Source organism: Dreissena polymorpha, chromosome 7 (assembly GCF_020536995.1).
Source record: "Dreissena polymorpha isolate Duluth1 chromosome 7, UMN_Dpol_1.0, whole genome shotgun sequence".
Classification (NCBI taxonomy): domain Eukaryota; kingdom Metazoa; phylum Mollusca; class Bivalvia; order Myida; family Dreissenidae; genus Dreissena; species Dreissena polymorpha.
This window is the reverse complement of record NC_068361.1, coordinates 102,890,227-102,917,324: the sequence shown is the minus strand read 5'-3', so window position 1 is coordinate 102,917,324 and position 27,098 is coordinate 102,890,227. Positions and strand designations below refer to the sequence as shown.

The following is a 27,098-nucleotide window of genomic DNA, read 5'->3' as shown; positions in this document are numbered from 1 at the left end:
TACTAGAAACTATTTGGCGGTATCGAGGATGGGAATTGGCCGTCCTGCAGTGAGGGGTTATGGCCTGGCTCGGTCGAGAGAGGGAGGGTTGGTGCCGTCCTGCAGAGTAAATAGAGAGTTTCTGGTGGATTCGAGTGTGATGATTTTCTGTCCAGCAGTCAGGTGATATGGCCTTGCTGGGTCGTGAGAAGGGGTTGCCGTCGTACGGTCAGTGGATATGTCCTGGCTGGGTCGAAAGAAGGGGATGCCGTCTTTCGGTCATGAGATATGGCTTGGCTGGGTCGAGAGGGGGGTATTCCGTCCTGCAGTCAGGGTATATGGCCTTGCTGGGTCGAGCGAATGAGGGTTTGCCGTCTGGCAGTCAGTGGATATGACCTGACTGGGTCGAGGAGGGGCATGCCGTCTTGCAGTCAGGGGATATGGCTTTCCTGGGTCGGGAGAGGTGGTTGCCGTCCTGCAGTAAGGGGATATGGTCTGGCTGGATCCACAAGGGAGGGATATGCCGTTCTGCAGTCAGGGGATACGGCCTGGTTGGGTTGAGAGGAGATATGGCCTTGCTGGGTCGAGATGGGGGTTGCCGTCCTGCAGTCAGGGGATATGGCCTGGCTGAGTTGAGAGGGAGAGGTATTGTCGTCCTACAGTCATGGCCTGGCTGGGTCGAGAGGGGGGGGGGCTGGGGTGCCGTCCTACAGAGTAAATTGAGAGTTTCTGGCGGAATTACGGGTGATGATTTTCTGTCAAGCAGTCAGGGGATATGGCCTGGCTAGGTCGAGAGGCGGGAAATGCTGTCTTGCATTATCAGGGGATAAGGCCTGGCGGGAACCAGGGAGATTGCCTGCCTCAGAGTCAATAGAGGGGGTCTGGCAGGGTCGACGCCAATTTAGACGGGAAGCTTTAAGGTAGCTTTGTTAAGAGTTCCGCGCTGAGTGGTTAACTTGTTTTGACCTTGCAACTTTAAATTTGTATGAATTGGTCATTTAGTTATTAACATGGTCATTCACCCTCCCCTACCTCTCGTTTATCAATGGACATTTGTAAATTGCTAGCGAACCTATGAGTATTTAGTATGGACAATTTGGGAGCTCAGTAATAGTGTCATTAGGTAAAATTACCGTCGATTTATGACTACAGTATTGTAGACTCCACAGAACAATTCGACCGAATAAAAATATTTGTTTCTAGGAAAACTCGCTTTTAAAGGAGGCTTTTCACAGATTTTGGCATGTATTGAAGTTTGCCATTAAATGCTTTATATTGATAAATGTAAACATTGGATTTTAACAGCTTCAGTAAAAATAAATAATACAATTAAAGAAAGAACAACAGTAACCCCCAACTGGGCTCAAACCACCGACCCCAGGAATAAAAGTCTATCGCTTAGACCCCTCGGTCATCCGGGCTCATACAATTAGTGATGAATTTTATGCTTTATTTAAGCAATCCCCTTAGTGTCACAAGATATGAGTACAACAACAGAACTCTCCAAATTATTCAATTGTTTCGCGTTGGAACGCTTTATAATTTTCAGGTTTTTAAATCGTCAAAAGATGCATATAATCGACATTTTAGAGCATAGTAAATGTTCAGTGTTACTGTTTCCTCACAAAGATCATAGCTAAAACGACAATATGCGAATCTGAATTTTTTTTTAATTGTGTCAATTTAAACCGTGAACAGGCCTTTTTAAACTACCAACTAAACCAATGCAATTAGACCTATCGATGTTAATCGCTGAGCGCAAACACATGTTATCCAATTCATAAACTGCCAAAAGATAATTTAAAATCGCACTGAAGCCTCTTTTCAATGTAAATACAATGAAGTAGTAACCCGATACACATATTTATTGCGAACTTCCAATCCGTCCAATAAGAAGTGCGCTAACCGATCACTTGACGACGTCAAGTGGTTGGGTGCTAACTGCGCATTTGAATCGAAACTTGTGATTGTGGATGTCGCTTTAGTCATATACAGAATGGAGGAAATGTTCCTATTCATCGTAGTATGTAAGTATAGTGGTATGCATTTTATTTTTGATATTAGCGATTAAAACAGGATTTGTATCATCACCTTACTGTGTTAGCCTGCACGGTTAACAATATGTTATCATTTGATCATCGATCATTATGTTCTGACGAAAAAAGGTTACATCGGTTATATATGTTTCTCTTTTTCCGGTAAACTTAGACACACTCACAGGGTCATTATAACCACCATGTAGTGTGGCAAATTTAGCAGTTTGGAAGGGATATTCCAAATGCAAATATTCCAAATGTTAACCGCTAAAAAACAAACGGTTCGTGTATTGAAGTTTATCACATATGTAATACACTTTGATGTATTACTATCTCTTGTTATTTAAGCATGTATTATTATTACAAATTAATGTATGATGTATTCTTATGTAACTATTAAATTGAGTTTGTACTGGTCTTACAGGAAGGGTTTGGATATTATTGAAGCTTTTACGTGACAGATGATACGACATATGCACATGAAGCGAAAATCGTTGTTTGTTAAGATAAAAAGATCGATAAATTGTTGTTGACAAAGCATTACCTAATTATTTGCAAACAATAACATCAATATTGACGTTATTAACTTTTCTATGTGTAATTGGGCTATTAAATCTAAGAATTAGATAGCGTTCGGTAAATACGGTCATCACTAGTATTTTCGTGTCAAATGACTTGTCAACTTGTCAAGTTGCTTGCACATTTCAACTTGTCATCAGGTAAATATTACTTTCTAGATGTTGAAAGGAAATTGTGCTTACTTTTGAATTCTTTTGCCAACACATTCAAAGTGTAATTAATACTAAATATATGAAGACAATACAGCCACGTACATTTTGTTTTAAATGATGTCTTATCAAGGTCAAAACACGTGTTGTTTTCCGAACATAATACAGTCATTATGATTATCCGATAATAAGTCTTGTACGTGCGTTCTGAGGTTTTCCCAATGACCTGATATGCATGATTTGGACAGTCAAATCATAATGCCCAAGAAAATACGTATTTACCAAATTTTAATAGAGGTTAAATAAAATGACATATAGGTATTTACTTGTATCACAACGAAACGTAACGATAGAATAACTGCGAAGTGTCAACGTTCATGTTCGACATTCGGCTGCTCCGATTTGGCAAGTGCACAAATCTTAAATGCGTTACAGCACGAACACAAATCATTTAGAATTTGAAGATCAACGCTCAGTCGTGAATACAACAGCTCTGTAAAACAATCACTAAAATCAGTTATAACTTGTTTTGGTGTATTAAAAATTTTGAATGACATCCGATTTAGCAACGTATTATCTAGCCTTTGTTAACAATATCAGACCTGCTAAGCGTATACAAAGAAATCATTTTGTTCTGAATTGATAATTTTATTATCGGTCATGCTCGTAACAGAAGTTCTTTTCAGTGTTTATCCAATACACGTTTCATTCAGCAGCAGATCGATATTTTTGATGCGCTTGCAAAGCCGCGTTTTCATCAAACAAATCTCTTGTGTTCACCGAACGGGAATTATTGAACTACATGTCAGACGTTCAGTTGGAATTTTGTGTCCGTGCTGGTGTTTTAACGAAAAGTTACAGCTCCTCAAAAGAAGATCATGATGCAAAGTTTTCATTTGTACACGAGACAGTGCAAGAGTTCCTGGCTGCATATCATATCGCAAATTCTAATCAAGACTTGATTGCCCATTTCAAAATAGAATCAAACTATGATGTGTTAGAAATGAGCGAGACTATTATTTTTCTGTGTGGGCTAGAGTGTAAGAAAGCTAATCAACTGTTAAATTGTCTGGCTGACGTCAAGTTCCTCAACGACATAAACCACGGATTGAGCAAGTACGTAAAGGAAGTGTTTTGTAACGAACACGTATTGGCGTTGCAGAAAGACAATCACACACAGAGAAACGTGTTAAGATCAAATAATAATCAAATAGATGAAAACGCTCGTTGCTTTACACTAGCAGTCTTATTCCAGCGCATGATGCTCACTGGTTACACAGAAGCCAAGGCTAGCGGTGAGCAGGACATTTGCCTTAATTGTGCGGACTTTTCATTTTATACATATCATAATGAGTCCGATTCCAATGCTTTAAAGCTACTTTTATTGTCCAACAAATCAGATGTTCGGTCACTCATTGTAGAAAGTAATGTTCTAAAAACAAGCGAAATACTGACAGTCATACAACAATCCAAACATAGTCTTAAACGTTTAAAGATGAGAGTTACTCCGGAAATTAGTAACGCATTATATCATACGAGCATACAGGAGCTACACTTTATAGGGACAATTAACGTTTCATCATTTTCTGGTATATTTCCGACCCTGTCTCAATTAACGTTTTTGAAATTAGAAGACTCAACTTTCTCGGAAGACATACATATAGTTCCTCCTGACACAATACAACAAATAAATTTGGTGAACTGTACATGCACTGCTGTGTTTCTACGACGATTACTAGTGTGCTTTTCGTCATTAAAACAAAGTGTGTTTTTCTATTTGCAACAAGTGAATGTAACTGAAAACAACACGCTACTATTTCAACCGGAATTATTGTCAATTGACATGAAAAAAGTCTCCCTTGTCGTGAGACACGGAAAAGGTGATCTGTTTAATTTGCTGCGATGTACATCTATAGGGTTCTTAAGCCTTGACTCGGCTGAGTGTGCCTCATTAGCATCAGAGAACCTTTCCACGCTCAATAAACTCACAAAGCTTTCTTTGCAGGGGTACTATACGGGTCGATGTGATCTCAAGCTTCCTGCTTCATTACAGGATGTAATTCTATTCGAATGCGAATGTTCATCTGAATGGCTGCGCAGCTTGTTGATCACGCTGTCTTTATTAGATCATCCTGTTAAGTGTCGGCTGTGTGATGTTGTATTGCAGCCATGTGAAGCAGCTCGTGCAGATGATAATGATATACATCTATCAGACTTGCGAGTAGAAATAGTGTTACGTGATCTGTCCAATATCGGGATATCAGTGAAAAACGGCAGTTTGCTGATTGTGCCTCATTAGCATCAGAGATTCTTCACACGCTCAACAAACTCACAAAGCTTTATTTGAGGGGGTCCTATACGGATCGATGTGATCTCAAGCTACCTGCATCATTACAGGATGTAATTCTACTCAAATGCGAATGTTCATCTGAGTGGCTATGCAGCTTGTTGATCACACTATCTTCATTGGATCATGATGTCGAGTGTTTTCTGGTAAATGTTGTATTGCAGCCATGTGAAGAAGCTCGTGGCGATGTATATCATATACATGTATCAGACCTGCGATCTGCAATATTGTTTAGTGACCTGTCCAAAATAAAGATATTCGTGAAAAATGGCAGAATGGAACTGTTTAAAATATTACGTGATATTAGGGGTCTGAAGGTTGTTGATAATAGTTTATTCGGTCGTTACGCGAAAAAAGTTGAGCATAAACAAAACAGATTCATGTAACTTATGGACTTATTTGACAAGATATTATATTGACTTATCTCAAAACCTAGAGTCGATGCGGTTAAATGAGAGAGAGATTTAATTGCAATGGTTATACATTGTCTTAATCAGATTGTCTAAAGTAAATGATCATTTGCTATTAGACCTGAAAGGCTTGATGATATCGAGTAATGGAACCTTACCATCAAATTTCAGATGCACACATGATGCAATGTAAATATTCCAATAATAGTCAAGCTGATCTTAATGATCGCCAAACACAAATGTGTCTGTTTTTCAGTCAGAAATGGTGTTATGTGACATGTCGAACATGAACTATGCGTCTTAAATTTCAACGGAGCGGTTTGAAATGTTGCGAGGTACGAGTGTAAGAAGCGTGCAGCCTGTGGCTTTTGACGATGTTGCACTGACATTTGTGACACAAAACACATTACCCTCGTTTAAAATCAATTTTACTTGGGACCTACTTGGATCACCAAGCTATGGTCATCTTGAGGGTGACTACTTCGGCAGTGCAAACCACGGTCGCCAGCGCGTGTTAACAAGTCAACAGTGGCAACCATGATAATCTCGCGGGAAAAGAATTTAAAAACGCAAACCATGGTCTTCATAACGGTTAGACAAATAAGCAGCGCAAACATTGGTTTTAATGTAAGCAGCGCACACTTAAGTCGTCATCGCAGGATTACCAACGCAAAAGCGCAAACCATGGTTACCATGGGATGATAACAACCAAACAGCGCAACCATGGTCGTATCGCGGGTTGCCAAGTCTGAAATCAATGGTCGTCATTGTGAGTTACCAAGTCAGCAGCGTTAATAATCATCGTAATCTTCATGGCGCGTTTCCGATTCAGCAGGAGAAACCATGGTCGTCACTTAGGATTACCAAGTCATAAACGCAATGGTCGCCATTGGTCACTAAAGCAGCAGAGCAAACGATTGTCGTCGTCATGAAGGGTTACCAAGTCAGTAGCACAAGCCATGATCATCATTGTGATATCCAGGTTAGTGGTACAAACCATAGCTGTTATTTTGGGTTATCAAATCAGAATCAAAAACATAAGCCGTCATCGCGGGTCAACAGATCAGCAATCAATGATCGTCATCACGGATTGCAAAGTCAGAAGCTCAATCCATTGTTAACTCTCGTAACCATGTCGGAAGCGTAAACAACCATGGCAATCGTGGTTACCAAGTCAGCAGCGCAAACCATGGTCTTCATAGTGGGTTACCAGCTCACCAAACAAGGGTTTATGTTTGCGGATTAACAATTCAACTCCGTAAACAATGGTCAAATAAGCAGGGCAAGCAATGTTTTATCAGCGTTTGTAACTGCGAAAGAGGCTAATAACGTATCCTTAATGCGGATAAGCCAGTCGGCCGCGCACAACCATGGTCGTCATCACGTGTATGCTACCAAGTCAGCAACGCGGATTTCCAAATAGACAGCGCACACTATTATCGTCATCGTGATTTACCAGGCCGGAAAACAATCGTCGTCATCGCTGGTTATCAAGTCAGCAGCGCACACCATGTTTTTCAAAAATTATTTTTTTGTAAATCCATGATTCGAAGAACTTTTTCAAGTGAACATTATTTTTATTTTCTGTATGTTAGTCGATGAAATAAAGTTGTTCTCGTGTTTAAAATTGAAGATTTACCACAACACAATATAATATATATCATTATGCAAGTGCACAGTGGTATAGCTGCATATGTAAATGTGTTTGTTCGAATGTATTCTTTTTAAGGATTAACATCTGTCAAGGCAAACTCGTTTTTATAGCCGCTATGGTTGTTTGTTTTTTGCCATGTTCAAAATGTTACCATGTACATCATGCATTGATGTAAATTTCACGGAAGTCGTCAAATCGAATAATGATGGAAATACCGTGTAAAGATAATGAATAGTATGCTTATAGAGAGTAATGGCCTTTATACACAAATCACGTTGTACATTAATATTTTGTATTATTTGTATGCAATAATATTTATTACAAACCCAATTCTAACGTTACTCGTGCAAGTCAATTAATGGCAACATACGAAGCTATTCAAGCGTCTAGAAAGCGTCTAGTTCTGAACACTGTAAAATAAAACTTACTCACTCGCTTCAGTCTTATTATTTAAACGCAAGACATTGCAATACTTGAAAGGCCCGAACCCATGTGTATACATATGTCAACACTGTACTTCTAGTTACAAGGTAAATGATGACTCGTGTGAAATAAAATTATTTTAAGGTTCAAAGACTTTATAAGCGCACTTTGTATGTGTATGCAGTTTAGTTTTATAAGTTTTGTGTACGTGTTTGGTACCTTTAATTGTTTATTTTAATGTTTTTGTTTTCCAATTCGTCGATATCACGTTCATAAACATTGAACACTACTTATAAATTATAAAGACTTACTTAAATTGTCTCCAAATTTAACAAACGTGGATGCATAAGATTTTATGTTTGAAATATTCTGTTTGTTTTTATATAATTTTTCTGTGACTGGCTTAAAGGTCCATAGGTCAATGGTCAATGTCACAATATAATGTAAAAGGTCATATTTATTAAATTATTACTTGAAACTGTGTCCACATTATAAATTTGTCCAGCATGGATTTATTTTCAAATAATTTGTCAACAACGTAATGACGATGATAAAATAAAGAGTCACGTGCAAGAGGTTCCAAGTTCAAAGTCAATGTGAAAAACACATATGTTTTGACAATGCTCTCTTGTTAAGGTTAACGCGTATTTATACTGTTACCATTAAATATATACAGTGGAACATTCAATTATGTCTACAATTTTTTTTTAAATCTACTCGTATGCATTCATGTTAAGGTTGGTCATTTAATTTCACTCTAAATGTACCGTCCGTTTGCTAGTACAAGTACAGTGACAAGGAAATTGGTATCACAAATGGTATTAGTATCAATTGGTAGCAAGGATTTGATTCTATTGCAATGCTTAATTGTGGTGATTTATAAAAACGCCACTTTACACGTGCATTTATTTAAGGAAGAAAATATATAAAACTCCAATACTGTAACGTTGGTGTAATACTACAGACACTCATAAATGAAACAATAGTGTTTAAGCACTGAACACCACTTATGGTGTCAAAACGAACGACGCAATTTTGTTGATCAGGTCGGGTGCCAATAATGTAAAAGTTTTAAGTAAGAAAAAGCACCGCACGGTATCATTTCCGCTTTGTCGTTGAAACGTGTATTCCGATCTCAGACGAATATCTGAGCGTCATACTGCACGGATATTGTATCACTGGCGCACTGTCGACCAATAGTTACTTCGACAGTCACACGAAGGCCTGGACGCCATGCTCCACAGACATCGTTTCACTGCCGCTGTTGGTCAACAGGTTGTTCCAAAGTCAGAAGAAGCTCTGAGCTGCACGGATATCGTGTCACTGCCGCTATGTTGGCAAAAGGTGCGTTCTAAGGAAAGACCAAACTCTGAGCGCAATACTTTACGAATAGCGTGTCAATGCAGATGGTTTTCAACAGAGACTGCAAAGGATGGTCAAAGCTCTGAGCGTCATATTGCCATATTGCAAAGGTATGTGTCATTGTCACCGTCGATCAGCAGTGTATTTTCAACTTCAGATGAATCCCTATGCACCGGTGATATAGTGTCACTGGCGCCCTGTTGATCGATAGTGCGTCCCAATAACAGTCGAAACTCTGAGCGCCATATTGCACGATGTAGTGTAACTTCTGCTGGTTTTCAACAGTGTGTTCAGAGGTAAGAGGTAGCTCTAATCGCCATACTCCTCGAATATCATACCACTGCTTCTGGTGGCCAAGAGTGCGTTCTGAAGGCAGACAAATCTCTGAGCGCCACACTCGAAGAATATCTTGCCACTGCCACATTTAGCCAACAGTGTGTTCGAAGGTCAGACAAAAAACTGAGCGCCATGCGCAATGGATATCATGTCACAGCCAATCTGGTGGTCACCAGTGTTCAAAGGTCAGACGAAGCTCTGAGCGGCATACTCCACGGATATCGTATCACTTCCGCTGCTACGGGACACCGATCCGTCTAGCTCGCGCTCGATCCTGAAAAACATAAAGCACTGATTTCAGAATATCAAGCGTGTGTAATGTTTTAGTTTGTTTTTACAATCAAGTTATTTATGAGATAAAAACAGTATAGTTATACTATTCTGGCATCGGTAATTCGATTAGATGAAAATGAGTGACGATTTGATTTCATTAAAGTATTACAAGCAGTCTCATGAAATACATTAACCACATTTCAAGTACAATACAAACTCGTGCGTGCAATTCATATACAATACAAACTCGTGCGCATAGTTCAAGTACAATACAAACTCGTGTGCGTAATTCAAGTACAATTCCAACTCGTGCGCACAATTCAAGTACAATACCAACTCGTGCGCATAATTAGAGTACAATACCAGCCTGTACGCATAATTCAAGTACAATACCAACTTGTGCGCATAATTCAAGTACAATACCAACTCGTGCGCATAATTCAAGTACAATACCAACTCATGTGCATAATTCAAGTACAATACTAACTTGTGCGCTTGATTATAGTACAATACAAGCTTGTGCGCATAATTCAAGAAAAAACCCAGCTAGTGCGCATATTTCAAGTACAATACCAACTCGTGCGCATAATTCAAGTACACTACCAATTCGTGCGCATAATTCAAGTACAATACCAACTTGTGAGCATAATTCAAGTACAATACTAGCTCGAGTGCATAATTCAAGTACAATACCAATTCGTGTGCATAATTCAAGTACAATACCAACTCGTGTGCATAATTCAAGTACACTACCAACTTGTGCGCGTGATTAAAGTACAATACAAACTCGTGTGCATAATTCAAGAACAATACAAACTCGTGCGCATAATTCAAGTACAATACCAACTCGTGCGCATAATTTAAGTTCAATACCAACTCGTGCGCATAATTCAAGTACAATTCCAACTTGTGCGCATAATCCAAGTACAATACCAGCTCGAGTGCATAATTCAAGTACAATACCAACTCGTGTACATAATTCAAGTACAATACCAACTCGTGTGCATAATTCAAGTACAATACTATTTTGTGCGCGTGATTAAAGTACAATACAAACTCGCGTGAATAATTCAAGTGCAATACCAAATCGTGCGCATAATTCAAGTACAATACAAACTCGTGCGCATGATTTAAGTACAATACCAACTTGTGTGCATAATTCATATACAATACCAACTCGTACGCATATTTCAAGTACAATACCAACGCGTACGCGTAATTCAAGTACAATAACAATGCGTACGCGTAATTCAAGCACAATAACAACTCGTACGCGTAATTCAAGTACAATAACAACTCGTACGCGTAATTCAAGTACAATACCAACTTGTGCGCATAAATAAAAAACAATACCAACTCCTACGCATAATTCAAGTACAATACCAACTCGTACGCGTAATTAAAGTACAATACCAACTCCTACGCGTAATTCAAGAACAAAACAAACGTGTGTGCATAATTTAAGTACAATACCAACTCGTGCGCATAATTCAAGTACAATACCAGCTCATACGCGTAATTCAAGTACAATACCAACTCGTGCGCATAATTCAAGTACAATATTATCTGGTACGCGTAATTCAAGTACAATACCAACTTGTGCGCGTAATTCAAGTACAATAACAACTCGTGTGCATAATTCAGGTACAATACAAACTCGTGTGCCTAATTCAAGTATAATAACAACTCCTATGCATAATTCAAGTTAAATAACAACTCGTACGCGTAATTCAAGTACAATACCAACTGGTACGCGTAATTCAAGTACAATAACAACTCGTGCGCATAATTCAGGTACAATACAAACTCGTGCGCATAATCCAAGTACAATACAAACTCGTGCGCATAATTCAAGTACAAAACAAACTCGTGCGCGTAATTAAAGTACAATACAATCTCGTGTGCATAATTCAAGTACAATACAACCGTGTGCGCATAAATCAAGTACACAACAAACTCGTGCGCATAATTCAAGTACAATACCAACTCGTGCGCATAATTCAAGTACAATACAATCTCGTGTGCATAATTTAAGTACAATACAAACTCGTGCGCATAATGCAAGTACAATACCAACTCGTGCGCATAATTCAAGTGCACAACAAACGTGTGCGCATAATTCACATACAATACAATCGTGTGCGCACAATTCATGTACAATATAAACATGCGCTTACACTTCAATTACAATACAAACCTGTGAGCTCAATTCAAGTACTATGACAACTTGCGCGCACAAGTCAAGTACGATACAAACAGGTGCGCACTATGCAAGATCCATAAAAATGTGTAGGCAAATTCAAGTACAATACAAACTTGTGCGCACATTTCATGCACAATTAAGTTTGTGCGCAAAATTCATGTATTATACAACTTGTACGCATTAATTACGTGCAATGCAAACCTGTGCGCACAGTTCAAGTAAAATACAAAATTGTGCGCATAGTTCATGTACAATAAATAACTTGTGCTCAAAATCCTTGTACAATGTATAATACACACTTGTGCGCACTATTCACGTACAACAAATTCTTATGTGCACAGTCCAAGTACAATACAAACTTGTGCGCACAATGCAAGTACAATTTAAACTTGAAGTTTACGAGATTTGTATTGGGCTTGATTCAACGTCAAAAGATTTGTACATGATTCAACGTCAAAATCGTTGTGCTTGATTCAATGTCAAAAGTTTGTTATTGATGTAATGTAAAAAGATTTTTGCTTGTTTCAATTGTGGTGCAAAATAAATTCGAAGTAGATACCAACAGTATAACAAGTATAAAAAACAGTTCCATCGATAGATGGATTGATGAATGGATGGGTGGACAGAAGTATGGATGAATCGATTGATGAATGAATGAATGGATGGATGGATGGATGGATGGATGGATGGATGGATGGATGGATGGATGGATGGATGGATGGATGGATGGATGGATGGATGGATGGACGAACGGACGGACGGACGGACGGACGGACGGAGACGGACGGATGGATGGACGGACGGACGGATGGGTGTTTGTGCTCGACGAAAGAACAGATGGGCTCTAGATAGGTATGCGTTTCTTAGTTTCAACCTACCATGACAGCTGAGCTCGATCATCATCGTCCTGAAAGTGTAAAAAGTAGTATCATAACAAATTAACACAAACCTTTATATTCCAGTTTTACATCTGGAAATTGCAATAGGTGACCGTCTTTACATAATATTACAAACACTAACATAAGATGACGATGTACTATACACATTTTGGCGATGTAGCTTGATGACAGTATTTATTGTCACTATGTACGGTTTTGGGCATTAATTAATCTAGTCAACATATTCGTTTTATCGTTACAAAACTACTCTAACCAAATCTTCAAAACCCTGGTAGATTATAAATATTTCATATCTCGGACATACAAAAACATCATTTGAAGATATGGAATAATACTTATAAATAGTATGGTGACAAAATAAAAAGGGAATGTCTCTTATCTAATTAAAGGCTCATACAAGGTGACGATCCGTAATTATTGCCGATTTTTAAATATTGTTTGAATATTTTACTTATAAAGGTTATCAAAAAACAATATATATATATATGCTATTGGACAATACCATAAAAAATTAGCAATGCAACTTGTTTTGAGCTCAAAATACAGTGTCCTCCAAGTCAATTGTGTTTACAAACAATCCGTACATTTACATCGCTGTTTACTGGTGTGAAGAAATAACGAAATCCCCGTAATTACCGAAAGTCCCCGAAATACCCGTTAATATTTAGTACGCCTGCCGATAATGATATTAATGTTAATTATTAAGCACTCTTCACAGCATATGTTGCCTCTTAGCGGGGATTTCGGTAATTCTACACAAGAACATTAACGCGCGCCGGTACCGAAATCCCCGCTGTACAAACCTTTAACCTGTTAAAACAATTGTTGTAGCGCTTTCTTAGAGAAAAAATCAGTGATACAAACACAGACACAAACGTAACAACAATCTCCCTTTTGGAAACTTCTGTTGAAAAATAATGACTAATACCGAAATCCCCCATATTTACGCCTTAAAGGGTCAATATGTCATTGTTATGATTGTTTTTTGGCATCGCACAAATGTAAATGTGCAAATAATTATGATAATATTAATTATTAAGCACTCTTGACAGCATACGTTGCCTCTTAGCGGGGATTTCGGTACTTCTACACAAGAACTTAAATGCGCGCCGGTACCGAAATCCCCGCTGTGCAAACCTTCAAGTGTAAAAAAAAATCATTATAGTGCTTTCTTACAGTAGAAATCAGTGATACAGACAAAAACGTAACAAAAATATCCCCTTTGGTAACTTCTGTTGAAAAATCATTACTTATAGCGGGGAATTCGGCAATTCTAAATTTACCCGCCGAGTATCGAAATCCCCCATATTTACGACTTAAATGGTCAATATGTCATCTGTATAATTGGTTTTTGGCATAGCCTATATGTTAATTTAATATTAATTATCAAGCACTCTTGACAGCATACGGTGTCTTTTAGCGGGGCTTTTGGTAAATCTACACAAGAACTGAAACGCGCGTCTGTACCGAAATCCCCGCTGTACAAACACTCAATTTCTCTCTATATATCAAGAGGTAGTTTGCCAACATAATGAATATGTTCCTATATCTTGCCGCGTGGAGTCCACCTCTTGTAAGATCAAAAGTTTAAATTTCATAAAAGAAATAAAAAAATAGGCCGAAATAGTCCCAAATATTTAAACAAGAAATAAAAAATAGGCCGAAATAGTCCCAAATATTTAAACAAGAAATAATAAAAAAATAGGCCGAAATAGTCCCAAAAATATAAACAAGAAGTTAAAGTTTGCAGATGTTTGTAATGAAATAAAATTGCACATCTTTATATAAGCTTGTCTGTCAACGAGTATGTTACCCTCAATTCCAAATCTGATAATGATTATAGAAAGTAATAATATTTTTAACAAAATCCAGGACATACACCGGCATTTTGGCCAGAATGTTTATTTAAATATATGCTACCTAATAAGTGGTACATAATATAAAAACAAAGAATAAACAAATTGAAAAAATATATATTTAACTTTGTTACATATACATATGCAAAGAAGGTAGTAAAGCAACATAATTCAAGATAATGATTATAATAACAAACGTGAACAATTAAAAAAAACAACATGTATGCTTAACGCAAAAATTTATAAAGAAATATATTAGACGGGGCATTTAACTTGTGTTTCATTTATTTCATGATAGAAATATCAACGGAATGCACAGGTAAACTATCAGTGGAGTTTTAATTACATCACAACTGATTGCATGTGTTAATTCTGTTATCTTATTAGCGGGGTGTTAGTTAACTCGCCTCCGATTGAAAGTGATAATCTGAATACCAGCAGCGCGCAATTTGATTATCCACTGCGCACATGCTTTAATATGATATAAATGCTTTTGCTACATGTATCATACCTGGTTTTGTCAAGTGAATAAACATTCAAAACAAAAATAATTATAATACTCATAGAAAAAATATCATTAGATGAATCGTACATATATACAAGTATATGTTTGCTTTATCAACACATTAACATTTAAGCCATTCCAATAAACAGTCATACCGATGAGGTATTGACCCTTTAAGGCGTAAATATGGCGGATTTCGGTACTCGACAGGCGTACTTAATATTAACGGGGATTTCGGGTAATTTCGGTAATTACGGGTATTTCGGTATTTCTACAAACCGGTAAACAGCGATGTAAATAAAATGATTGTTTGTAAACAAAATTGACTTGGACGACACTGTATTTTGAGCTCAAAACAAGTTGTATTGCTATTTTGTATGGTTATGTCCAATAGCATATATATATATATATATATATATATATATATATATATATATATATATATATATATATATATATATATATATATATATATATATATATGTTTTTGGATAACCTTTATAAATAAAATATGCAAAAAAATATTAAAAAATCGGTAAAATTTTACGGATCGTCACCTTTTATGAGCCTTTAAATCATACACATTACGCAGAAAAATAATACCGGTAATAAATATCGTGTAAATTATGTTCAGCTAATAAGCAACCCTGTCGTTAAGCGTTCCTATTAAATAATGAGGGCTCACACCATGGTGCAATAATTCAAAACCTTTACTGTTGTTTACATTCATATATACAACAACAAACAACAATAAATCTAAAAATGTTTTTGCAGTTTAAATACTAACCGTCATCGACATGTCCTCCCATCGCACACTGAGCACTTGATCTCGTGGACGCGTGTAGCTTTACCGGAAGTCAGTCTTCTTCTCGGATGTTGCTTCTATGGCGTCCTCCAATGTAAATAAACAAGGTTTACCCGGCTTCATGTTTCCCCTAGCTTGTTTCGATTCTGACAACAGTATGCACAACGTTTTAACTCGTTTAAATTATCCCAACCTCCGCGCAGAGATTTGACTTGTTCCGCGCCTAGCTCGATATCAAATTCCTGTAGGTATAACCAACCACGTGATTATAGCTGAGCCACTCGGTACAACAATGGCGTCTTACAGTATCAACAGCTTGGATAAAAAATCCCGTTGTGATTTTTATATTTTTTTATTCAGGCATTATTTATTATTATGAACCTAAACTTATAAACTATTTTCAAAATATAAAAATAAAATTATACCACTTTTCATAATATAATGCTTATATATACAACACAAATTTGAAATTATCCCTATACAAAGTAGCGCATTGTCGCCATACATAACGTTTTCTCGCCATTCATTTTTCTATTGATTTTATTGGTAAATAAACACAGTGTTTCGAACGGATATCACTGACCATAATACAATCTACGTGACCGAACTTAACGTCAAAAATAGAAAAACATCTATGAATACACATGTTTCTGAGATATTTATTCAGGTTAGACAAAAAGAAACCGAACTTACGGTCTCTGTTTCTCAAAGCTCCATTGACGTCGACACGAACACGGCGCTGCGGTCCTACTTCCGGCGGAGTGTCGAAGCCTCCCATGACCTCGCCTGATGACGTAATTATCTTTTCGCGGTAGTTGTCCGATGTAAACCTTACGCAAAAAAGCATATTTACTATTAAGGAGTTCGTATTCCCGTCCACATAGGTTAATCAGGGACGATACATTCCGCCGAAAACTGCATATTAGTAAAGAAGGGACTGCCTTTTAAAAAAAAATGCACAGGCTAATTTTGGACAATACTTAACGCACATCCATTATGCCCACTTTTCATAGAGTGCGGCTCATGAATGAGTCATTTCTCAAGAACGTTGATTAGCGCAGAGCGTTGTAGTAGACATTATTAACTAAGATCAACTTTGTGAAAGATCAAGGATGAACCAAGCTCTTTGCAACAATTAATTGCCATAGGGTGTTAAGAGTGCGCATCAATATTACTTGCCTAGTTTGCTGGACGGCTTTCAGGTGACTAGCGATCCTCTGTCGACGGAGATCGTCGTAGGACGAAGCGGCGTTGTCACAATGCACGTGTACACGCCGACGGATGTCGTCGACGTACAGCGCTGACAGCTTTCCGTCTGCGTTGGCGTATTCCATTTCCTCCACATCCCACCAGTACGACGTAGTTTCACTCGTCGCGTCACGTGACACGTTGTTGTTGGTGACGTAATCGTTCGCTGCGGACTCCAGACTGGTTAACGCCAGCCGGTTGCACCAGTCTGATGCCCCGGATGTGTGTGATGTCACCGACGTAAATGTGGACGGAGAATCCATGGAGTGCGACGACTGAAGGTTTCCGCTCGACGCGTGAATGCTCCCATCAATTTCTCGCTCCTTCCTTTTTTCGCCAGCTATCAAAAGATCGATTCTTTCGTCCAGGGAAAGGAGCTTGGTGAAAGGTCTCTCCGTTGGGTAATTGGGTAAGTCTGTCGGATTGCCTTCGTCACTCTGTGTTTTATTGTCACTGTTGTCCAATTTACTTATATCAACTTCTTCAGGATCGATGTGTTCTTTCGTACCGTTCATGTTTGTGAATTGTTTATTTGAATTCTGGTCCTTTATATGCGTTCTTCTCAAACAACCTTCGGGAGCATCGCGTTTTGTTGAATTAGCTGCTGACGCCGAGTTTTCAGACGTACCAGAATCAGTATCAGCAGTCTGTTTCTTTCGCATTGAATCACAATGTTCTAATAACTTCGATAAATTTGTGTTCGTTTTTGCTGCATTGGCACTTTGTTCTACTGCCTGCCCCAATTTTGTGGAACATGCTTCAACTGGAGTCCCAAAAGTGTTTGATGCAACGTTTGATGATGTTACATTAAATGATGTCACGTTTGATGACGCCAAGCTTGACGTTGCATCCACGCCAAAGAAGCCCGGGACGCCAAGACCGGTGTTCGGAAGATATTTATCGTACAAATGGTCCGTGTTCCAGTCTTCCAAAATGTATTCTCTGTGGATGTCCTTCAAAAGCCCGCTGTCATAAAAAACGACCACATTTTCAAAAAGTTTCTGTAGGAAAACCCGCAAACAAAATATTGCTAAATTGGCCAATCATAGATCCTTTTGTAAGCATAAACATGGGATTTCGCAAAGAAAGTTTGATCGGGAATATCTTTCAAACGTAATATGTACACAAGACGGTTATGCCCACCGGCGCTGGGCGACGCTTTACACTGTTAATACCTTGCTGTGTATGGTACGTGTATATGTGCGTAAAAACGAATGTATATGTTTTATACGCATATCAATGCACATGTATCCACAAACAGTTGTATGGGCGTAAGAAGGAAACAGGTATGTCAATATGCCGTTTGCAAGTGTATTTGTCTATGCGCAATTATGTCCATTGGTACAAAGAATTTCCGTGGTAGCGATTACGCTGAGAAAAAATACGATTCATACCAAATATCTTATCCATTTTCCACCATACCAAATGATTTGCAAGCAATAAGCACAACATCATCTTACCATAACGTTTGTGTTGCCACCTCGTCAGTACGGTCGTTTGACGTCCTCTCGGTGATGCTGGATAACGCTTCCAACAGTGAGGCGTCCAACTTCCGCAAGGTGGCGGGCAGATCGGCGAGCGGCGAGAAATCGAACGTATCCTCGATGAGTTCAATCTGTGACGTCAGTTCCGCCAACTGGCCCCTGTCATGAATAAAATGAATCGCGCTCTGAGAAAACGGGGTTTAATGAATGTGCGTACAGTGCCGTCCCAGAGTTTCGTCAAGAACAGTCTTCCTTTAAATGATAAATACAGTAAAAGCCGAAAGTGTCGTAACTCATAAGCATGTGCGAACTGAACAGGCTAATCTGGGACGACTATTGACACACGTGTATTAAAACCCATATTCACAGTGCGAGGCTCACATTAACATAAAGCCAACACAAATTTACATACAGTGGGGCCCCATTTACTTTTTCAAATTTAGATAACGCACTGGCTTTATAAATAGAGTGTCATCGATTCGAACCTCCGTTAGCTATTCTTTCAAATGAAACGATAAACCGAAAGTGCAGTTATACTGCGCAAGTCACAACAGACATTCGATACAAATTTACTACATACCAACTCCAATGAAACCAACTAATATGCTTCAATTCACAAATTTTGTGGAAAAAAAGAGAAACAACGTGTATATTTAAAATATAAATTAAAATAATGTAGTTTATAAAGAGCGACTAAAAATTCCTTTACTACAACGTGTGCCTCATTTATTTTGTGTTTAAATTTGGAATATTAACCAAAAGAACAACAGGCCATATCCGCCTTAAACAATCACAAGATTCAGCTTTTATATGACTATATGATGATTACCTAAGTTTTTCACCCGCGTCTGCGTTCTGCGTTGTGACGTCAGAAAGTGACCGCAACCGGTCTTGTAAACCTCGCAAGGTGTGAAGGACATCCTGTTTAATGTCCGGCTCTGTTCAGTGTCTAGGTAACAACACAAATATACAACATCATAATACACACTAAGATAACACTGTCCCACATATTTCAAATTTACGTAAATCTGTATGGCGGATCACTGACTGAAGTCCTTTTATTTAGTGATTCGTATAACTATTTATTTTATGTTGATATTCTACAAACAAAAATTTATGTTTTATTTTATATATAATGTTCTTTCAAAGCCGTTTGGATTTATGTGATTAAAAAAATCACACGATAGAGCAATATGAATATTTGAGTTAAACCTGTTCAAACCTGTTTGTTGAATGAGTCTCGCTCTTGGAAAACGGTGCTTAATGTCTGTCTTGTCTAAACAGGCTTTTCTGGGACGTAACTTTCCGCCTGAACAGGATTTCGTTAATATAAAAGACAGTCTTTTAACGAAAAATACCAAACAAAAACGGAAAAATTCGCCCCTGATAAGCATGTGTGGACTACGCAGGCTAATCAGGGACGACACTTTAGCTTAAATTACATGTGGGAGATCGGGCCCTAAATATAAAATAACTTAAATTGCACATTTACTCATAATTTTTTTTCCTTTACAAAATGTTTCGTATTTTCTCAAACACTTTGTCACGTGGTCTATAGAAGCTCGACAGCTGGCATTCTGTTCCAGAAGACTGAGTTTTTTTTAAATTTTACTAAGTACTTTATTTTTTCATTTTTCGACGGCCAAATACTCAGGCAGGATTTTAATATTGCAAACGGTAAACTAGTATGCATACATTCATTTAGACGGTCTTTCAATACACCAATTTTCTTTTAAAAAAACAATTTGCTTCCTGAGTGGCTTAAAGTAGTGTCAAAAATCAAACAAAATCGCCATTTACGAACGTAAATTCGAATATTCGGAGACACACCTGGCGTTGAGTCTCGTCTGCGCGTGCAATAAAGCCCACATGCGCGCGCACATGTTCAGCAGTAGTAGGTACTCAAAGCACACGTGGCTTCTGCTCTGATGGGCCCCATGCAGGGGGCACTGCTGGAGAAGGTTCTCGGAAATGACGTCATAGCCACATGCCACGAGAATCTGTTTAAGATTATGATGAAGAATGAGAGTTCAGTACAACTCCCTCCATCAGACACGCTCATTCTGAACAGGACGATTCAATAAGTGACCGGTGAAATACTTATTCGTCGGGAAACTTAGATTTAAACAGTCGGCCAGAAAGAACGTTGCTGTCAAACAATTGTTTGTATACTACACATGCTTTTTCTAAAGGAACAAGCGTACAGGCTGAGCTTCAAATGTTTGATATTTTAAGATAACTCGATTCTGGTATGTATGTACAGCAAAGACAAGTGGCACGTAACAGTTACTTCTTCTACCAAGTGTTGAGTATCGGTAAACATCTTACAGATTGTGTTTAAATTTGGTGCTAAAATGATGTAAACTTACTTGACATTCAACTAATTCTACTTCGACTAACAAATCGTGAAAGCAAGGATCTGATAAGCCGACTAAAATCTTTTCGAAATGTTCGCATTCTACTTGCCGCCATCAATTCCTAGTGTGTTATGTATTTTATGATCTGATTTTAGTTTGTCATAGCGATAGCTTATCCATTTATTTTTACTTAAAAAGGCCTGTCTAGAAACGTTATGATAAGTAAACGATAAAGAATACCTACGTGTAAACACTGGACATGTCCAAGTTTTGCCGCCAGATGCGCGGCAGTGTTACCGCGCACGTCAGCCGGATGTGCGCCTGCGCTGTGTGGATCACGTGTCACAGAATTCAGCAGAAGGTATAAACACTCCGCCTGAAAAATGCAGAATCTGTTTTAAATATGTATTGCTCGATTAAGTCGATGAATTATTGCTCAACGGACGAGTTTTTGTGGAAATAACACAATGAATTAATTAAAATAAAACTTTTATAGAAAATAAAACTAAAATACAAAAACAAAACACAAATGGTAGACGAAAATATTAGTACAATTCACTGTGGTAATTTTATAATCCAGTGCTTAGCAATTCTCTCCATTATGATATCATCTCCAAAACAATGCCTATGGACTATTTCATTAAGTCATATTAAGCTACTTACGGCTCATAAACCATTTGTGAGTTTGGCAACTAATTAGGATGTTGCGTCTAAGAAAATCATGGCGACTGGTTAGTGCCTATTTTTAAGTAGTCCCTTTACTTTTCTTGTTTAAAACCCATTAAGCGATGCCATCAATCCTATTAGTGGTTATTTCCTGTCACAAATGTGTGGTACACATGTATATTTCATTAGGGAATAGGTCGACATATGAGCGTTAGGTGTGCGTTTCTTGAAGTACTGTGTTTTTGTCGAAATCTCTTTGCCGAAACACTGTTTTCCGAGGGTGTATGGATTTGGGCGATTTTTATTTTCTTAGAAGTGGCGGTTATGTATTTGTATTGCAAGTATTATATGAGGACATAGTTAGAAAGTAGAAGGTTTATGAAGGGAACATTTTGGAATTGGATTTCGTGTAAACTAACCGTTTCAAATATGGTTTATTGAAATGGTCTTCTGTTTTCAGTGCAGGTGGTTGGCGCATAAATCACATCAAACATACCAACATTAACATAAGCGGATTCCTATACATGTCCGTGCTGCGCGCATACGTTGAGCAGACGGTTCAACATGGCGGGACCGAGCGCGGGACCGAGCGCATGGCGTCTATGAGACCGCTCCAACATTACCTTGAGACAGTCAAACTGGCCATGCTGCAACACTGGAGTTAAAACTCACTGATAAATAAACTAGAACTAAGAAGGTACTTAGTAACTGAGTATATTGCAACTGTTGAATGCAAATGTTGTTATTCATGTAGCTTTTCAAAAATTGCCCGAAGTTCAGTCAAAGCATAAAAGCCTTTATGCATTTCAAAAACAATTTTTTTTCATTCCAGCACACTCGTTTTTTTTCTCCATTTAGAGTGTTTTTGCTGTTATGTGTTTGTTGTTGGTGTTTAGTTGATGTTGTATTGTTGTATTTTGTTCAAGGAAAACGTCTCACCGAATATTGCCTCCGGGTCGGAGCCGCCAAAGACTCCGGCTGTTTCGTCGAGCTAAACAAGTTCAAACAAATTTGTTTATTGAGCCTCGCTCTGGGAAAACGGGTTTTAATGCGTGTGCGTACAGTGCCGTCCAAGATTGGCCTGTCTTGTCTTCACAGTCTTATCAGGGACGTAACTTTCCGCCTGAACTTGGTTTCGTAAATATAAAAGACCGTCTTTTAACGAAAAATACCAAACAAAAACGGAAAAATTCGCCCCTGATAAGCATGTGTGGACTGCGCAGGCTTATCAGGGACGACACTTTAGATTAAATTACATGTGGGAGATAGGGCCCTAAATATAAAATAACTTTAATTGCACATTTATTCATGAATTTTTACCTTTACAAAAATGTTTTTATTTTCTCATACACTTCGTCACGTGTTCTATAGAAGCTCGACAGCTAGCGTTCTGTTCCAGAAGACTGAATTTTTTTTTATTTTACTAAGTACTTTATTATTTCATTTTTCGACGGCCAAATACTCAGTCTGTATTTTAATATTGCAATCGGTAATCTAGTATGCATACATTCATTTATACGATCTTTCAATACGCCAATTTTCTTTTAAAAAACAATTTGCTTCCTGAGTGGCTTAAAGTAGTGTCAAAAATCAAACAAAATCGCCAATTACGGACGTAAATTCGAATATTCGGAGACACACCTGGCGTTGAGTCTCGTCTGCGCGTGCAATGAAGCCCACATGCGCGCGCACATGTTCAGCAGTAGTGGGTGTTCAAAGCACACGTGGCTTCTGCTCTGATGGGCCCTATGCATGGGGCGCTGCTTAAGAAGGTTCTCTGATGTGACGTCGTAGCCACATGCCACGAGAGTCTGTGTAAGATTATGCTGAAGACTGTGAGTTCAGTACAACTCCATCCATCAGACATACTCATTCTGAACAGGACGATTCAATATGTGACTTGTGAAATACTTATTCGTCGAGAAACTTAGATTTATACAGTCGGCCAGAAAGAACGTTGCTGTCAAAGAAGCGTTTGTATACTACACATGATTTTTCTAAAGGAACAAGCATACAGGCTGAGCTTCAATTGTTTGATATTTTAAGATAACTCGATTCTGGTATGTATGTACAGCAAAGACAAGTGGCACGTAACAGTTACTTCTTCTATCAAGTGTTGAGTATCGGTAAACATCTAACAGATTGTGTTTAAATTGGGTGCTAAAGTGATGTAAACTTACTTGACATTCAACTAATTTTTCTTCGACTAACAAATCATGAAAGCAAGGATCTGATAAGCCGACTAAAATCTTTTCGAAAGGTGGCATTCTTCTTGCCGCCATCAATTCCTAGTGTGTTATGTATTTTTTTATCTGATTTTAGTTTGTCATTGCGATTGCTTCTTCATTTATTTTTACTTAAAAAGGCATGTCTAGAAAAGTTATGATAAGTAAACAATAAAGAATACCTACATGTAAACACTGGACATGTCCATGTTTGGCCGCCAGATGCGCGGCAGTGTTACCGCGCACGTCACCCGGAAGTACGCCTGCGCTGTGTGGATCACGTGTCACAGAATTCAGCAGAAAGTATAAACACTCCGCCTGAAAAATGCAGATTAAAAAAAAATGTATTGCTCGATTAAGTCGATGAATTATTGCTCAACGGACGAGTTTTTTGTGGAAACAACACAATGAATTAATTAAAACAAAAATTATATAGAAAAATAAAACTAAAATACAACACAAATGGTAGACGAAAATATAGGTTAAATTCACTGTGGTAATTTTATAATCCAGTGCTTAGCAATTCTCTCCATTATGATATCATCTCCAAAACAATGCCTATGGACTATTTCATTAAGTCATATTAAGCTACTTACGGCTCATAAACCATTTGTGAGTTTGGCAACTAATTAGGATGTTGCGTCTAAGAAAATCATGGCGACTGGTTAGTGCTTATTTTTAAGTAGTCCCTTTATTTTTCTTGTTTAAAACCCATTAAGCGATGCCATCCAACCTATTAGTGGTTATTTCCTGTCTCAAATGTGTGGTACACATGTATATTTTATTAGGGAATAGGCCGACATATGAACGTTAGGCGTGCGTTTTTTGAAGTACTGTGTTTTTGTCGAAATCTCTTTGCCGAAACACTGTTTTCCGAGGGTGTTTGGATTTGGGCGATTTTTATTTTCTTAGAAGTGGCGGTTATGTATTTGTATTGCAAGTATTATATGAGGACATAGTTAGAAAGTAGAAGGTTTATGAAGGGAACATTTTGGAATTGGATTTCGTGTAAACTAACCGTCGTTCAAATATGGTTTATTGAAATGGTCTTCTGTTTTCAGTGCAGGTGGTTGGCGCATAAATCACATCAAACATACTAATACTAACATAAGCGAATTTCTATACCTGTCCGTGCTGCGCGCATACGTTGAGCAGAGGGTTCAACATGGCGGGACCGAGCGCGGGACCGAGCGCATGGCGTCTATGAGACCGCTCCAACATTACCTTGAGACAGTCAAACTGGCCATGCTGCAACACTGGGGTTAAAACTCACTGATAAATAAACTAGAACTTAGAAGGTACTTAGTAACTGAGTATATTGCAACTGTTGAATGCAAATGTGTTTATTCATGTAGCTTTTCAAAAATTGCCCGAAGTTCAGTCAAAGCATAAAAGCCTTTATGCATTTCAAAATCAATTTTTTTTCATTCCAGCACACTCGTTTTTTTTCTCCATTTAGAGTGTTTTTGCTGTTATGTGTTTGTTGTTGGTGTTTAGTTGATGTTGTATTGTTGTATTTTTTTCAAGGAAAACGTCTCACCGAATATTGCCTCCGGGTCGGAGCCGCCAAAGACTCCGGTTGTTTCGTCGCCAGGCAACATTACGTACGCCATGTAACCGGGCCGTTGTCGAACGATGGTGAGTGGAGAAACCTGAAAATGGCGGTAGTTTATAAATGAATTGCCCATTAGATAGAGTCTTCTTAGTTTTATAACAACCTTTATTAACATGTAAACGTAAAATCGTTATTGTTCACGTGCATATTAGATTAGCAAAAAACGTTTATTAAAATTATTCGCCGAATGCCCAAGTCCAGTTTTCCGTTTCCCTCAATGCGATAAATGTAGTATCTGTAATAAATCAACACTGGGTTTCGAGAATGCACTTTCAAGACTGTTTTTTAAAGATATGGAACAAAAACATAATAATTAGTCTGAGTGTGGTTTATTTGTTCACTAAAACATATGCAAAAGTAAATACGCATTTAATTAATTGTTTACGTACGCACTCTGTTTGCAATGAATATAAGCTATACTTCCTGTTTTATGGTCATATGTACAGTATATGTTTGCATTGGTGCACATTATATGCCGATATTTGATCCTGATTTGCTTTTTGTTAGATAATTAAATCACAATTGTTTGGAAGGAACAGTTTTTCATCTATTTTATTATTAGTTTCATTATACTTCTGCTGACGCTTTCACAATGTTTAATCAATTATATAATTTTTTGCATATTTGATCTGTCTCTGTAATATGATGGTATATATTTACATCTTAAATCTGTATATAAGTTGCATTCAATTACAAAATGATATTCGTCTTCTAGACGATTACAAACAATACATGTCCTTTGCTCAACAGGTGTAGGGTTGGGCTTAGACCATCTGCTACTTTCTATTCTCAATCTATGAGAGGATTCTCATAACCTAGTAAGGCTTAATCTATACTTTTGAGATTAACATTATACTAAATATGGTTGAAGTTGAAAGGATGCTATATTCCTATAAAAAGAGCTCTACTTGAGTTTACCAAACGGCCGTTCCAATTTTGGATAAAGTCGTTGTTTAATAGCTCCAAGAAACACAGTATCGTGATCGACATCCTGGAAATACCAGGCATCGTAAAACCCAAGTGTGCCAAGCAAATCACGTAATAGGGAACGCCAACGTTTTTCATTAAGGTATCTTTCGCAGTCACTCAACAATGCAAGGCAAACATTTTTTATTGAATGTATTACTATGTGTAATATTTAACCCAATATTTTATAATGTTATAATATCTACTTGCTTAATATTTGAGTCGCTAAAGTTCGCCGTATATAAAATTGTTTTGAGTAGATGTACTTCTTTTAACACCCAGCAGACTTTTACAAAATTGCATATGAATACGTTCTAAAGCATCGCCCTTAACAAAACCCCAAACTTCACATCCGTAATTAAGAATAGGTGATATAAGTTTATCAAACAAGTCTTATCGGGGTTTCACTGTCTGTTATGTCGTCATATTTATAAAGGTATTTGTTCATCTTGAAAAAAGCCTTTAAGGCTTGGCCAGCTAATGTGCGTTGTGCATCAGAGAACAAACCACCAGTCGTGAAAACGACACCAAGGTAATGACACTTAGTAACAAGCTCAATTGCAATATTATTGCAGTTAATTGAAATATTTTTTGCAACCGTCCCCCTTTTCTGAATATCATGACTTTAGTTTTATCGCTGTTCACTCTTAACTTCCAGCGTTTACAATATTCGTGAAATACATTTAGATTTTATTGCAGTTCCTCTGCGTTATTTGCAAAA

The 27,098-nt window shown here is 37.8% G+C and overlaps 1 protein-coding gene and 1 pseudogene across 1 annotated transcript; one reads left to right on the top strand and one right to left on the bottom strand.

The window, feature by feature from the left end:
- Positions 1-6,653: 6,653 nt before the first annotated feature.
- LOC127839991 (uncharacterized) lies at positions 6,654-12,405 on the top strand (annotated as a pseudogene).
- A 3,453-nt stretch (positions 12,406-15,858) lies between these two features.
- On the bottom strand, positions 15,859-25,397 carry LOC127839990 (protein phosphatase 1 regulatory subunit 12A-like). The gene is made up of 10 exons (XM_052368379.1): positions 25,337-25,397; positions 24,922-25,052; positions 23,983-24,114; positions 23,213-23,382; positions 21,150-21,231; positions 20,379-20,548; positions 18,525-18,707; positions 16,996-18,030; positions 16,510-16,646; positions 15,859-15,962 (listed from the first exon to the last, which is right to left on the bottom strand). Exons 1-10 carry the CDS (start codon positions 25,395-25,397, stop codon positions 15,859-15,861), a joined length of 2,205 nt encoding a protein of 734 aa, XP_052224339.1.
- Between the last annotated feature and the right edge of the window lie 1,701 nt (positions 25,398-27,098).